This window comes from Asterias amurensis, chromosome 4, assembly GCF_032118995.1.
Source record: "Asterias amurensis chromosome 4, ASM3211899v1".
NCBI classification, from domain to species: domain Eukaryota; kingdom Metazoa; phylum Echinodermata; class Asteroidea; order Forcipulatida; family Asteriidae; genus Asterias; species Asterias amurensis.
The window spans coordinates 3,301,907-3,316,105 of record NC_092651.1 but is presented as its reverse complement, the minus strand read 5'-3'; the positions used below and the strand labels follow the sequence as shown (position 1 = coordinate 3,316,105).

The following is a 14,199-nucleotide window of genomic DNA, read 5'->3' as shown; positions in this document are numbered from 1 at the left end:
TTTTGTTAATCATAAGTTTAAAAACAAAATAGTTTAATGAATAACTTCCAAAATTATTTACAACACTTTGTTCGAGACATATTTAATTGGGTCAATTACGTCACAAGTTGCCAGGCTCTAGTAAACTACCTGACACTTCAGTGCATCGCGAACTTTTTTTCACACAAAAAACTCGCTTATATCCCTTCAAAATAAAGATCAGTCAAAATGGTAAGATGAAATTGAAGCGATTGTTCTTAACTCTCGCATATATTTCTTCAGACCTGAATTTGTATCAATTTAAAGTGGAAAATGTGAGAAGCCAGTCAATGTTTTGACTCGGTTATTGTTGACTCGCAATCGCATCGCATCGCATCACACGCGCATCGTCGTCACTGCCAGTACACTGCTGCTGTGTTTGGCTGATTCCATTTGGCCTTATCTGTATTGCATGATATTTATGATGATGAATATTAACTCATAAAGCACATACATGTAGCTGGTGTGGCTGTAGATAATTTGGGCAAGGGCTAGATCAAAGAAAATACCAATTTCCATGGATAAACCATAGGGGAAACTCGGTCAATGCGTTGGGGAATGGGGGAGGGGGGGAAGGTGTCTGGGGGGGGGGGGTCAAAAAATTAATGTCTGTCAGTCTGTTAAGAAACTTCGATTTAAAATGAAGGAGGAACTAGCCCACACAAATCAAACCTGCCAAGGTTTAAAGAAAGGTTATAGTATTTGGAAAGTACTTTTTGTGCGAGTGCTTTCAAAGTTTCAATCAAGGAATCAAGTTAGTTGTGATGATCATATTCATAATCCTCCATCCTCCTGACAGTTGGAGAAGAGGGTGGAGGGCTATAATCATCGCAAATCCTCTCAAGTGTGTCTTTAGGTGATAATCTCCCCCCCCCCCCTTCAGTATGACCATCAGGAGGATGGTGGGGCAAAAATATCAAAACTTTTATTTATAAGTTTGGCAAAAAGTTAAATACTTTGAACTTTGCATGACAAAAAAAAACTACTTTGAAAAAAAACCTACTTTGATTTACTGACATTGTATACTGAAATAGCTGGTTATTTTGGAATGATGTTACATTTTACCAACATTTTTATTGTGTTTGCCTTAGGTTTACTTAGAAGGGAGCTCAAGAAAATCTGAAATCAACGTTTACGCTTTTTAATTTATTTTTATTTTTTTCTTATTTTATTGATTCAACTGTAGTCTTCTGAGAAGATTGGAATTAAGGTGGTGGCACGATGCCGTCCCTTTACAGAGCCAGAACAGGGAAAAGGAGCAACAAGAATAGTGAAAATGACTGGAGACAAGACTACACTGCAGAACCCTCAACAGGGAGGGGCTGGAAAGGTTAGTATTGTCAAAAAGCTTTTTTTTTCCAAATCTGTCTGAATTTTTTCATTTTATATTGTCTGTTTAGGGTTGAGCAAATGATATTCCCATAAATGTGTTATTTTTATTTAAAAAAGTTTCAGCACCTACTTTTTTCTCTTTATATTTTGGCATTCCTAAATTTGACTGCCTTACTTTGGATTTTACAACCTCTATCCTAATTTCCTGCCTCCTAACTGTCCCAGAATTGAAATGCAATGTCATTTTGTTCTTTTCTTTTTTCCTTATCCCATTACCTTTTAGCACTCTCCTCATAAGTGGCCTTGATCCTAACTGGACCTTGGTCAGAGACATAAAAAGTACATAAATTTATAGAAAAAAGAGGAGCAAAGGATTAGGAAACGTATCTAGGAAAAGGCGGGAAACTTGTAGCCAATCAAAGTTATTTAGAAACAGTGGGTTGGCTAAGAACCAATAAGAGTAAAGTACAGTGAGGACAGGATGGTCAGTATGAAAGGGTGGATAACTGGACCGTAAAGATGGGAATTACAAATATATCCCATATGAACTGGTGATGAACTGGTGCGATGCTAACTTTGAATTCTGATAATTAATATCTTATAATTTCTACATTTTTACAGGAGAGTGTTTTCACCTTTGATGCAAGTTATTTCTGGGATGTGCGAGCTGTAAGTTAATGAAGAAAAGCATGGTTTATTCTCCACACAAATTGCAACGCAAAGCAGGCCTGAATTACAATGAGACCATCGCCTTCTTGCCTTGGTTTTGGCCTTGGTGCCTCTTTCAAAGTTTCCAATAGAACTTTCCAATGGAAGTGCCCTTTGCCAATGGATAATTGCCTTGCCCACTCAAAGATGAATTTCCAGAGTTGACAATTTCCTTTCATCGTAATGAAAATATAAGTATATGAGAATTTACTTCACTTTTGTTTTTGTATAAAATTTGAACAATGGGATTCTTGTGAATCTATCAGACCCTGGAGTTTTGAGTTTAGACTAGCCTACATCAAGTAAGAACTAGCCTTAAGTTGTTAATAACTCCAAAGGAGTCCTAGGACTAGTCCTTAAGTTAGGACTATCTTTGTGAAATCGACCCCAGTTTTTTGTTTAGCAGAATGGGTTTTTTTTATAAAAAGAAACAACATTTGATAATATTTAATCAGGCATAGTGGCATTGTGAATGTGTACTTGCCATGATTTGCAAGGTGTCAGTTAATAATGCTTGAAGTTTTCTTTGTGTTTGTTTCTCAGAGTCAGATCTACAAGGAGCAGGTTGAACCGCTGTTGAAGAAAGCACTAGAAGGCTATAATGTGACTCTGATGGCATTTGGACAAACTGGAAGCGGCAAAACCCACCTCATGTCAGGAACTACTGAGGACCCTGGCGTTGTCTCTATGGTATAACTTTACTGTTCATTATTATTAATCATTTACTGACAAATGACACTTAAAGGGAACGTGTGCGTTTGGTGATAAAAACTATTTTAAAAATCGTTAAACTAATGGCAATAAAAACCTTTGGTTAAAAACCTACAGTAGATTTTGATAGTTAAATGGCATTTTGAGAAACGGTTCACTTTTAAACATTTAAACATTGTTTGACGTATTTATTGCAGTTGAATCGCAGTCTCTTCAAGCACATTAATGAAGCTAGCAGTACATCCTTTGTTACAATTTCATTTGTTGAGGTAGGTAAATATTTCTCTAGTCAAGGTATTATTTAAATAGATTTTGCATCATTCATATGTTTTTTTTCAAGCTTTTTTTTTAGATGATCTTCTTGTCAAGAGAACTTGGCAAACTCCCACAAGGGGATATAAACACCAAGCTGGCAACAGCCAATCTCGCTCACAAACATTGGTTTCATGTCTATGATTATGAATAGCACAAATCAAGAAATTGTGATTTAGTATCTAGACGGCAGTACTTATTCTAGTCATTGTGAAATCAATGCTTAGCTTTGCCAGATTGGAACCCAAAATCTTGTGATTGCAAGTCATGCAGCCTAACCTCCGGACCTTGGTGTTTAATATCTACATTTATTGACCACATGTTTACTAATCAAAGAATAAATAACTCTAAGTCTGTCCAGCACAGCAACAGACAGGCTTTGCCAGATTTGAACCCACAACCTTGTGGTTGCAAGTCCTGCAGTCTAAAACACTGGACCACGGTGACCACAGATATTTGAATGGATGTTGTTTTTAATTGTTTTTCTTATAGATTATGGATGAGATCTTTATAGATCTACTCAACCCACACAGTAGCCCTATGACAATCAGGCAACATCCACAAGTTGGAGTGTAAGTAAAAAGCAAGGAATTTTAAAGCTTGTAAAAAAAAAATTACCAGGAGGAATCAAGAGTGGATTTCACAAAGAGCTAAGACAAGTTATGACGAGTTAAGCCCGGCTCATACTTCCTGTGAATGCAACAAATATTTTGCAACAGTTGAAATGTGTTCAACTCCTGCCAAACACTCGCTGTGAATACAGCCATGTGACATCAAAATTGGCTTTGCATTTGCAGCAAGTATGAACTAGGCTTTAGACTAGCCTTAAGTTTGTACTAACTGCGAGGACTATTCTAGAAGTTAGGACTATTTTTGTGAAATAGACCCCATGATATAAATATGGATAAATCAATAAATTTATGTACTTTAAGTCAAATAATCTTCTCTATGCAGATTTGTTGATGGACTATCTGAGCTTGTCTGCAGGAATGGTGATGATATTGCTAAGTATTACGATCAAGGAACAAGAGCCAGAAAGATGGGATCATCTGACGTCAAAGCACACAGAGAAAGGTAAGTGTTAGTATTAAAGGGAAGGTATACGCGTGTGACTTGTGGTACATGTGTAGACTTTAATTTTCTTGTTCACAGTTGTAAACAAACAATGCCTTTTCAGAGATTTATGTTGGGAAGCTCTTGGCAATAAAATCTATGGTAATCACTCTTAAAATTTAAAAACTCTTAATAAATAAGAACTTACTTGGTTAGAAGAACAACAGCATCCAGTGTATAGCATTTTGAGTATAAAGCATTTTGCATTTCACTTGAAGAAATGTGGTTGTGGAAAATGTTTTCATCCCCCAAAATTCGAATATGCAAAGCTGAATCTGCAAAGCGTGGACATAATTGTTATTGGTTTTCGGAGATTGGCCTATCTTAAAAATGTGACCACCTTTTAGTTATAACAAAATTCACATTTTTTTTTTGTACATATAATGTAGGTGTAAAAAAATCAAGCAGTTGCAAAGAATACTTTGTATTTTAAACTGCAAATCATACATGGTGCTAAAATTTTTTATTTGTATTATCAAATTCATTTCTTGGTTTATGAAGTAAACCTGATTTCTGATTTTTTCTTCTTTAGGGCACACTCTATTTTCACCATAACTGTACAACAGAAGGATGGTAATCGTTGCATCAGAGGCAAGATAGCGATTGTAGATGTTGCAGGTAAGACATCGGTTCCAATGTCAACAGTAATCCACAACCTTTGCTTAACAATTGTATGCTAAGCAGAAATGAGCAGGATACCAGTCACAAATTGTACATATATAACATAATAGTTTGGCTGGTATCCTTATTCTGGTAAGCGAAATGCTGTTGTCCTTAGCTTCTCTTTGTCTGTTAAGCAGTTCTAAAAACATTTAACTATTTCCAAGTGTGTTTTGACATTTTGTTTGGTAATAATTTCTTTCAGGTTCCGAGGGTGTACACAATAAAGACAAAAGGTGGGTTGATCCATGAATTCAACAATCTTTAGTTCAAATTTTTAATATTTGTTATATAGCAACAAAATCCATTTGAAATCAACACATTTTCTGTAAAAAAGTTTGAGTGAAATTCTTGAAGAATGTCTTTAGCTTCTTTGGTGTTTTTGCTGTTGCTTACATTTTCCACAAATTTGATTTTGAGACCTCAGAATTAGATTTCGAGGTCTCAAAGTCAAGCATCTGAAAGCACATAACTTTGTGTGACAAAGGCGTTTTTTCTTTCATAATTATCTCGCAACTTCGATGACCAATTGAGAAGACTTGTCTTTGACAATTACCAATTGTGTCCAGTGTCTTTAAGGAATGCCATGGCCCAGTGATCAGGGTAACAATGTTGGAAGCGCTTTGGTGTACAAAGTGTAATATAAAAACTGAATATTGTTATTGTTATTGTTATTGTTATTACATGTCTGTTCTTTTCCTGCAGTCTGATGGCCCTGACTACTGTGATCTCAGCACTGGGTGACCCCAAGAAGAAAGGAGGTCATGTACCATACAGAGAATCAAGAATCACTAGACTTCTTCAAGTGAGTTTAAGTACATAGACAATGTCGTCTTATTACCAAAGTCTTATATATCTACCAACAAGGCACTCAAGGCGCTTAGTATTACTTTTTGTATTCATTTAAGTTATTGAAGTTAAAGAGCTTCTGAGTCCCGATTATGTAGCACCTTTGGGTTTACAAGGTGCTATGGCGCATTCAGCAGCCTCTGCCAGGAACACCGGGGGAAAACCCCTTCTCTTAGCTCTAAGTGCACTGGGTTCTTTTATGTGCATTGCACAACACACGGGACAAATTCTCCTTGTGCCATGTTTCACAAATGCCCAAAGCACCCAAGTCATTTTGTATTGATGTACTCTGAAGTAAGTTCAATAATGCGTCTCTTGTCTCTGTATTCTTTGTAGTAAAAAATCTTTCTTTGAAAAATATTAACTAAATTCCTGTCTTTTTTTTTTACCAGGATGCAATTGGTGGGAATTCCTTTACGCTGATGTTTGGCTTGGCATCACCAGCTGATTCTAACTACACAGAAACACTCACTACATTTCAGTATGCACAGTTCTGCAAGAATATCTCAAACACGGTCAAGAAGAATATTGTAAGAACTTACTGTGACAACAAAAAAGTTGAGCTTAAGCCCTGTAGCTGGACTAGTAAAGGGGAAATGTTTTACCCTACCCCTTGAGTTTCAGTTGTATCTAATTTACCTATCTTCTACCCGTGGAATACATGCTAAACATTTGATTATTGTTTTTTTTTTCCTCTTGATGTGGAGTTATGCAGCTCCGTTAATTCAACAACAAACTTCAGCAACAACATACATCAATAAAACAAGCTGCAATAAATACTGCTATTATATAGCAGATACAGAGAGCTACGGGAGTTAATACAAAGACATTATTGATGACATACAAACAAAAACATTTCACAAATGTTTCTTTCATTTTTCCTAGGATGATAGTGAGCGTTTAATGAATGAGCTTCGTGAGGAGATTTCACGTCTCAGAGAAAAGTTAGCCGACAGTAATTTGACTGAAGCTTCGAGCAAAGATGATGTAATACGCATGCAGGTAAAGTCAGACACAATGAGCGATATGAAACTACTCATTAAAGATTGTTGGAGCATGCACAGCTTGTGTGTGGGAATGCCCATTACAAAAACAATCACAATTGGGGGTGTGTTTGTTTAGCTTTCCTGGGTCGACCCCGGTCTGCCCTCGGTACGTTCGAATAGCTTTGACGTCATTGGAGAGGCGCACCTAGGTCAGACCCCAGTGCCCTGCTTATGGAGTGGGTCACTTGGGGGTGACCGAGGTGCATGACGTTACCACGAGAGGGCGAGTGTGATCGTTCGATTAGCTCTTGTCGGGGACTCACCCGAGTGAGCACTGCAGGGTCGAGCTAGGGAAGCTAATCGAATGCACCCAGAGTTAATACAGACAGAAAAGACCAAGCAAAAAGCACATGACCAACAAAGACCTAAGACAACAAAGACACATCACTCCATTGGTTTAGTAAGAACAAAAATAAAAAGGAGATTACAAGGAAAAACAAGAAAATCAATTTTGAAGAAGGTATGAACTTAAGATTACGTTGGAACATAACGGATTGGTCAATATGGAATCAAACTGATAATTCTTGCATGTTTTAGATTTAGGATGTGGGATAGTCACAAGATCTGGTCGTGGGAGTTTTTTAGGTCAATTCTTTTTATTTAGGCAAATTTGGGGGAGGGTAAATTTATAGGTGTGTATTGTTGACATTTTGTTTAATTGATTTATCTTTGAAGGAATTGATCAAAGATCTTCAGATTGCTAAGAGTCAGACATGGGATGAGAAGGAGAGGATGTCAGCTCAGCATGAAGAGGACAGGAAACTCAACTTTGCTAAAAAGGTTTGGGAATGTTTGTTTGTTTGTTTGTCTGTCTGTTTGTTTGTTTCTTTGTTTAGATGAACTTCCCGTCAAGGCAACTCGGCAAACTCCCACAAGGGATTTAAACGACTAGCTGGCAACAGCCAATCTAGTCTCTCAGACAAACATTGGTTTAACGTTTATGATTATGAATTACACAAATCAAGAAATTGTGATTCAGTAACTAGACAAAAGAACTTTTTCTAGTCATTGAGAAATCAGAGGTTCGCTTGGTAGAAGATGATAAAATTGTGTAGTCATTTTTAAAGGGTTAGGGAAACCAATTGAATTGTAGTTGTATTTTATAAATTTGTAAACGAAAGTTTTGAATTGAACTTTTTTTTCTTTTCACAGGGTATTTTGCAGTGGGTCATGGCAGACAGCCTGAAGAAGGGAAACAAAGAGGTGCAAGAGAAATTCCTGGCAATGCAGAAAGAAAAAGATCAGGTATTTATGACTGTCCGATGTATAGACACAGTATTATTTATTTGTAGTAATCGAATGCGAACGTCGTTCAGAAGGAAAATTAAAATGTAGCATTGTGTCAACACAAGATTGATACAGACAAAATGTTGGTTTGTTTTCTTGAGTTGAGTGCAGAATCCTAACTTATCAAACTGAAAGGTTTTCTCATATGTAATTGGATTTGTTGTTTTTCTTGTTTAGCTCCAACAAGAGTACAAAGAGAGACGGAAACTTGTGGACAACCTCAAGGATGAACTACAACTCAAAATCATGGAATATACTAAGATGGCTGAAAGTGGTAAACTCTCATTAAAATAGAACAAACTTGTCAATGTAAACAAGTCAAGCCTTATTTGTTTTTTGTACAAATAGTTTGCATGTGAATTCCCCTAACATCACAAGGCTGAATGGCCACTTCAAGGTGAGGGCTATAAAAATGTACATAACTATTTTAGGCTGTCGACCCAAATCAACTGCCACCAGGAGCATGTTGCCACCTACTCCTGGGGCTGAAACAGGGTTACCCTCTTCACAGTCTGTAAGGATGTAGGCATGGGTATCATCCACTAGGAGCCACCTACTCCTGGGGCTGAAACAGGGTTACCCCCTTCACAGTCTGTAAGGATGTAGGCATGGGTATCATCCACTAGGAGCCACCTACTCCTGGGGCTGAAACAGGGTTACCCCCTTCACAGTCTGTAAGGATGTAGGCATGGGTATCATCCACTAGGAGCCACCTACTCCTGGGGCTGAAACAGGGTTACCCCCTTCACAGTCCGTAAGGATGTAGGCATGGGTATCATCCACTAGGAGCCACCTACTCCTGGGGCTGAAACAGGGTTACCCCCTTCACAGTCTGTAAGGATGTAGGCATGGGTATCATCCACTAGGAGCCACCTACTCCTTGGGCTGAAACAGGGTTACCCCCTTCACAGTCTGTAAGGATGTAGGCATGGGTATCATCCACTAGGAGCCACCTACTCCTGGGGCTGAAACAGGGTTACCCCCTTCACAGTCTGTAAGGATGTAGGCATGGGTATCATCCACTAGGAGCCACCTACTCCTGGGGCTGAAACAGGGTTACCCTCTTCACAGTCCGTAAGGATGTAGGCATGGGTGTCATCCACTAGGAGCCCCGTTGAATGCACTACCTTCCCAACTTAGTGTAAACTCCTTAACTGTAATCTTTAAAGCTTTACACAGAGATGATGGAACATGATGACAAGTATTGTTCAATGCTCACTCAAATTAAATTACATTTATTTTAATATATTTGAATATTCATCTTTTAAATAATCCCCTTTTTAGGAAAAGCCACTGAGGCAGAAACCAAGTCTCGCGTGACGGCAATTCATGAACTGAAAGAACAAGTGAAGAAAGAAAGTGAGAATCGGAATGAAGTTAAGCGAGAGCTGAAGGAGATGCTCGATCGACAGAAGAGAGAGAAAGAGGTATGTACATCAACAAAAATTCCTTACAGAGACTGTTGAGATATTTTGAATTTGAGAAAGTAGAACTAGCTGCTGCGAACTGCTTACAACCAAATTGTATAAATGAAAAAATAAAGTTATGTCCTACATTTAGTTGACGTTACTCGAGCTGAACTAGTGACCAAGGGTTTTTTCAATGTTAGAAATTCAGAGTTGAATGGTCTGAACTAGTCTGTGATGTATATATTATGCCTGCCATTATAGTTGCAATGCTCTAATAATATTACTCTATTGATCATGACAGGATATGAGATGTCAACACTCTGATCTCCAGACTAACTCTGAGCTGTGGCGTTTGGCCAAGGCAGAGGAGAGGAAACGAAAAGAAGTAGAGAATGTACACATGTTGGAGGAGGAACTAGATAGGATGCGGATGGAGTTGGACCATCAGAAAGCAGAAATACAGGTATAGTATCGACCAATTGTACAAACAATCAAAGAATAATGTAACAACATTCAGTGTTCATCAAAACATGTTTTGTTTGTTTGTTTGTTTAGATGATTTTCCCGTCAAGGGAACTCTGCAAACACCCACAAGGGGAAATAAACCAAGCTGGCCACAGCCAATCTCTCTCATACAATTATTAGTTTTAAAACATTTATGATTATGAATCGCACAAGTCAAAAAATTGTGACTCAGTAATAAGACAACATTACTTATTATAGTCATTGTGAAATCAGGAGTTAGTTTGGGGATTTGAACCCATACAACATGCCTATGTTCTAACCACTGGACAATGTCATCATACAATTTGAAAGGTCATTTTCAATCCTCATCAATGTAATAGATTTTATGTCCAATGATAGCTCAATGTAGCTAGGTATGTTAAACTGTAATTTCATACGGGCAGTACATGTAGTATTGGATTGCATTTGTTTTCAGTTGGTTTTACTAATGCCAGTTACCATTGGTAATGAATCTGTATTTGTAGGATTGGAAATACGATATGGAAAGGTTTCCAGTAACATCAGAAGACAATCAGAGCATACTGATCGAAATGTCAAGTTGAAACAGTTCTTTTCAGAACCACCCCAACTGATTTAGAGATAGTCATTACATGGCGTTACCGCAAAACTTTCCAAATCTGTGTTTGGTTCATCACCCGACTCACGTCATGTGCAAGTCTGTTCGAATGAACTCAATGGTAACATTTAGGAGTTTTTTTGTTTTGTTTTTCAGTTGAAGGCTGCGGAGGGTTACACTTACAGTAAAGAGGAATCCATTGAACTTGAGACAGAGTTGGTTAAGGAAAGAGAAGAACGTCGTGTTGTAACAATGCAGCTACAAGCGCTAGATGAAGAAAAGGGTCTCTTAGGTCAGGAGCTCAGTGAGGCATATATCAAACACAGAGAGGAAATGGAGATACAACAGTTACAGAACTTCCAGGTAAATTAAATTTATCGTAGCATTATTTGGTTTTATTAGTGTGCTTTAAAATAATAATATCAAAGTCTTATATAGCGCACGTATCTTCCAAACAAGGTATTGAAGGCGCTGAGTGTATACAAACTTTCAGAAAGATTATTGCAGTAATGAATTCTGAGACCCTATTATTTAGCACCTTATAAGGGTTTACAAGGTGCTACGGCGCATACAAAGTGAAATAGTTTTGGGTTGCTTGGGGTACGTTCTTTTTTTCTTCCAATAGTTGGAAAAGTAAAACAAAATCACTATGTAGGATTTTAGACTTTGCATGGTGGCGATCAGAGCATACCGATTAAAATGTTGATGTGTTTTCTACCGGTTCTTTACAAATACAACACAACCCAAAAGGGATTTACACATGGTAAATCGCAAACATTACTTAATAAAAATCACTCAAACAAAATGACTGACTTTATTTATCTATTTTTCTCAGACTTTTCGCAACTATCGTGAGGTGTTTGAGGAGCAGAAAGCAGCCCTTGAGCAACGTTATCGTAGTCTGTTGGAAGATGCCATACAAGATGCTGTGTTCCTCTCAAGCCGTAACTCAGAGCTTGAGCAGGAAAATCAGGCTCTTAAGCATGGTACGTAACAATACTGATTTGTCTATCAGTATTTATTTGAAGGGGACGGTGTATGTAATCTTTCTTGAAATTAGTGCAAATAAAACCCTATGGTTATAGAAGCCTACAGGAGCTTTTGATAGTATAAAGCATTTTGAGAAACACATGTATTTCAAGTAATGTGGTTTTATATGTAAAAGATATAAATTAGTTTTTATGCCCCAAATTTGAATCTGGGTACAAAACATGTTGTTTATTAAGGATGCGATTCTCATCATGCACAAGTTTTTACGATGGATATGGTTCAAGATGATAATCACATTGTACATTTATCTTCATGTGTGATGACAATGTATCAACAAGAGCAAAGTGTTGACGATATGCAGCCAGCGTATTTTTTTATTATTTGGTTATTTTTGTTTTTGCAAGTCGCCTGACACACAAGGCCTGAAGGCCACTTCAAGGTGTCGGCTACAATTATTTTTTTCCAGAGGCTGTTGCCACCTACTCCTTGGGCTGAAACATTGTTACCCCCTTTACAGTCCATACGGATGTAGGCTTGGGTATCATCAGTCCGATACAAACAGTTCACTGTACATGTACTTTCAAAAGCCATGCTCTGTCATGTCTGTTTATTGAATTAGAGAAAAAACTTGTATGATTTGAAATCTCTTTAGTTAATATTTATTTATTTTGGATTCTTTCCACAGAGAATGCTGAATGCAAGGACAAGATCTCCATGATGGGTGGAAGAAGTCGCCCAAGTTCAGCTGCATCTGTGATCCGTCCCTAGAAGCATAGAACTGATCCAGTCGTTATGTGTTTATGGAAGGGAATACTTTTGGTAATTCCTCCAACAAAATAATGAGCGTAAAAATTTACTTGGTTAGAAGAGCTCCGGAGAGGTGTTGATATCATAAAATATTATTAGAAATTACACCCTTTGAATGTGAAGTATTGTAGTTTAAGAGAAAGAGGTAATTTCTCAACAAAAAATTTGAATCTGAGAAAGGCTTCGCGGGGATGAAACCTTTCACAGGGATATGAAAGCACACAAATCTATGCAACAAGGGTGTTTTTCTTCCACTATGCTCTCGCAATTTCAACGGCAAAATTTTCACCGACTTTTATTTTATGCATTGTAGGGATACACCAAGAGAGGATACTGGTTTTTGACAATTGCCAAATATATACCCTACAAATGCTTTAATAGTGACTACAGACTGGTACACTCTTTGAAGAGCAGAAACAGATTCCTACCGAAATATTTAAACATGTACATTAATTAGCTAGTTTATATTCCAGAGATTAAATAGGAGGTCCAATGTATGTACTCAAATGATTGTTTACCAACAAAACTATACGCGATGCGATCAAGCATGAGTCAACTAGTTTTATAATCAAATAATGAACAAATACATGTACCAAAATGAATTGTAAGTAAAATCCGTCCCATAACTTTGAAATGCTAAAATGTGTCCGTCCGCATTTATTTTTATACAAACAAAATTCTTCATTTCAATTATCACTCATTTTGTAATTTAATTTAAAAGATGATTTCTGTGTACTATAGATGTGTAGATATTTACTTAGATGAAATATTTGTAAGAGTTGTAAAATAATTGTATTGTGAGAAGACCAATTACTTGCTTAAACTTTTCTATCGTTTGTATGTATTGCTTTCCTGTATTGTCTTCCTATCAAATTATGTTGTGCTTTGAGAACAATCTGGAAGTTTTAAAGGCACTGGACACTATGGATAATTACTCCCCAAAAATGTTAGCAAAAAACTTACTTTGTAACAAGCAATGGGGAGCTGTTGATAGTACATGTATAAACATTGTGAGAAACGGCTCCCTCTGAAGTAGCGCAGTTTTCGAGAAGGATGTAATTTTCCACTCAAATATTTTATTTTGATACTTCAGAACTAGATTTTGAGGTCCTGAAATCAAGCATCTGAAAGCACACAACTCGTTTTGACCAGGGTGTTTTTCTTTCGTCAATATCTCGCAACTTCGACGACCAATTGAGCTCAAATTTTCACAGGTTTGTTATTTTGAGCATATGATGGACACCAAGTGAGAAGACTGGTCTTTGACAATTACCATTAGTGTCCAGTGTCTTTAAGGTGAATTTACATATGCTTTTCCGAATTATTTCATTACATCAAAAATTATTCTAGTGGGATTAGAACAACAATGTATTATCAAAGAGTGAGGGAAGTATTTAGATTGTATGTTTTGTTCCATTTGGGAATTATTGTTCGCATTTTGCTTTGAAAATATTTTGTATCTGTTAAGTATGTTTAGATGGTAGTAATAAATAAAAAACTTTCAAAATAAATGATGGCTCTTTATAATTTGAGTTCAGACATGTCATTCCAAATGAGAGATAAAGTGCAACTATTGATACAAGTACTAATGGTGGAGTAGATCAAAAGACCTTTCTTAATTTAGTTTGGGTTGAACAAAGAAACATTGACTTGAGTGGGACTAGAACCAACTACAACATAGACTTGATTTCAAGTCTGAGATTGCAGTTATTCATCTGCATCAGCCCCCTAAACGCCCCACATTATTAGCTATCACGCCCTCACCAACTCGCAAGGCTAATGACAGAGGTTAATCTAACAATAGGGCGCTATTTCAGGCAATAATGTATTGGGTATCAAGTCGACTAAAAGCCACGATCACAGACTTGGGCGTCTA

At 37.2% G+C, this 14,199-nt stretch overlaps 1 protein-coding gene across 1 annotated transcript; it reads left to right on the top strand.

The window, feature by feature from the left end:
- The first annotated feature begins 112 nt into the window (after positions 1 to 112).
- Positions 113 to 13,896, top strand: LOC139936408 (uncharacterized). Its single transcript, XM_071931227.1, has 20 exons — positions 113 to 210; positions 1,205 to 1,348; positions 1,972 to 2,019; positions 2,602 to 2,748; positions 2,967 to 3,038; positions 3,574 to 3,653; positions 4,036 to 4,155; positions 4,727 to 4,812; positions 5,060 to 5,090; positions 5,560 to 5,659; positions 6,096 to 6,233; positions 6,589 to 6,705; positions 7,425 to 7,529; positions 7,902 to 7,994; positions 8,214 to 8,310; positions 9,321 to 9,463; positions 9,747 to 9,908; positions 10,683 to 10,889; positions 11,362 to 11,512; positions 12,202 to 13,896. The coding sequence occupies exons 1-20, from the start codon at positions 208 to 210 to the stop codon at positions 12,282 to 12,284; spliced, it is 2,127 nt and encodes a 708-aa protein (XP_071787328.1). The 5' UTR covers positions 113 to 207; the 3' UTR covers positions 12,285 to 13,896.
- The last annotated feature ends 303 nt before the right edge of the window (positions 13,897 to 14,199 follow it).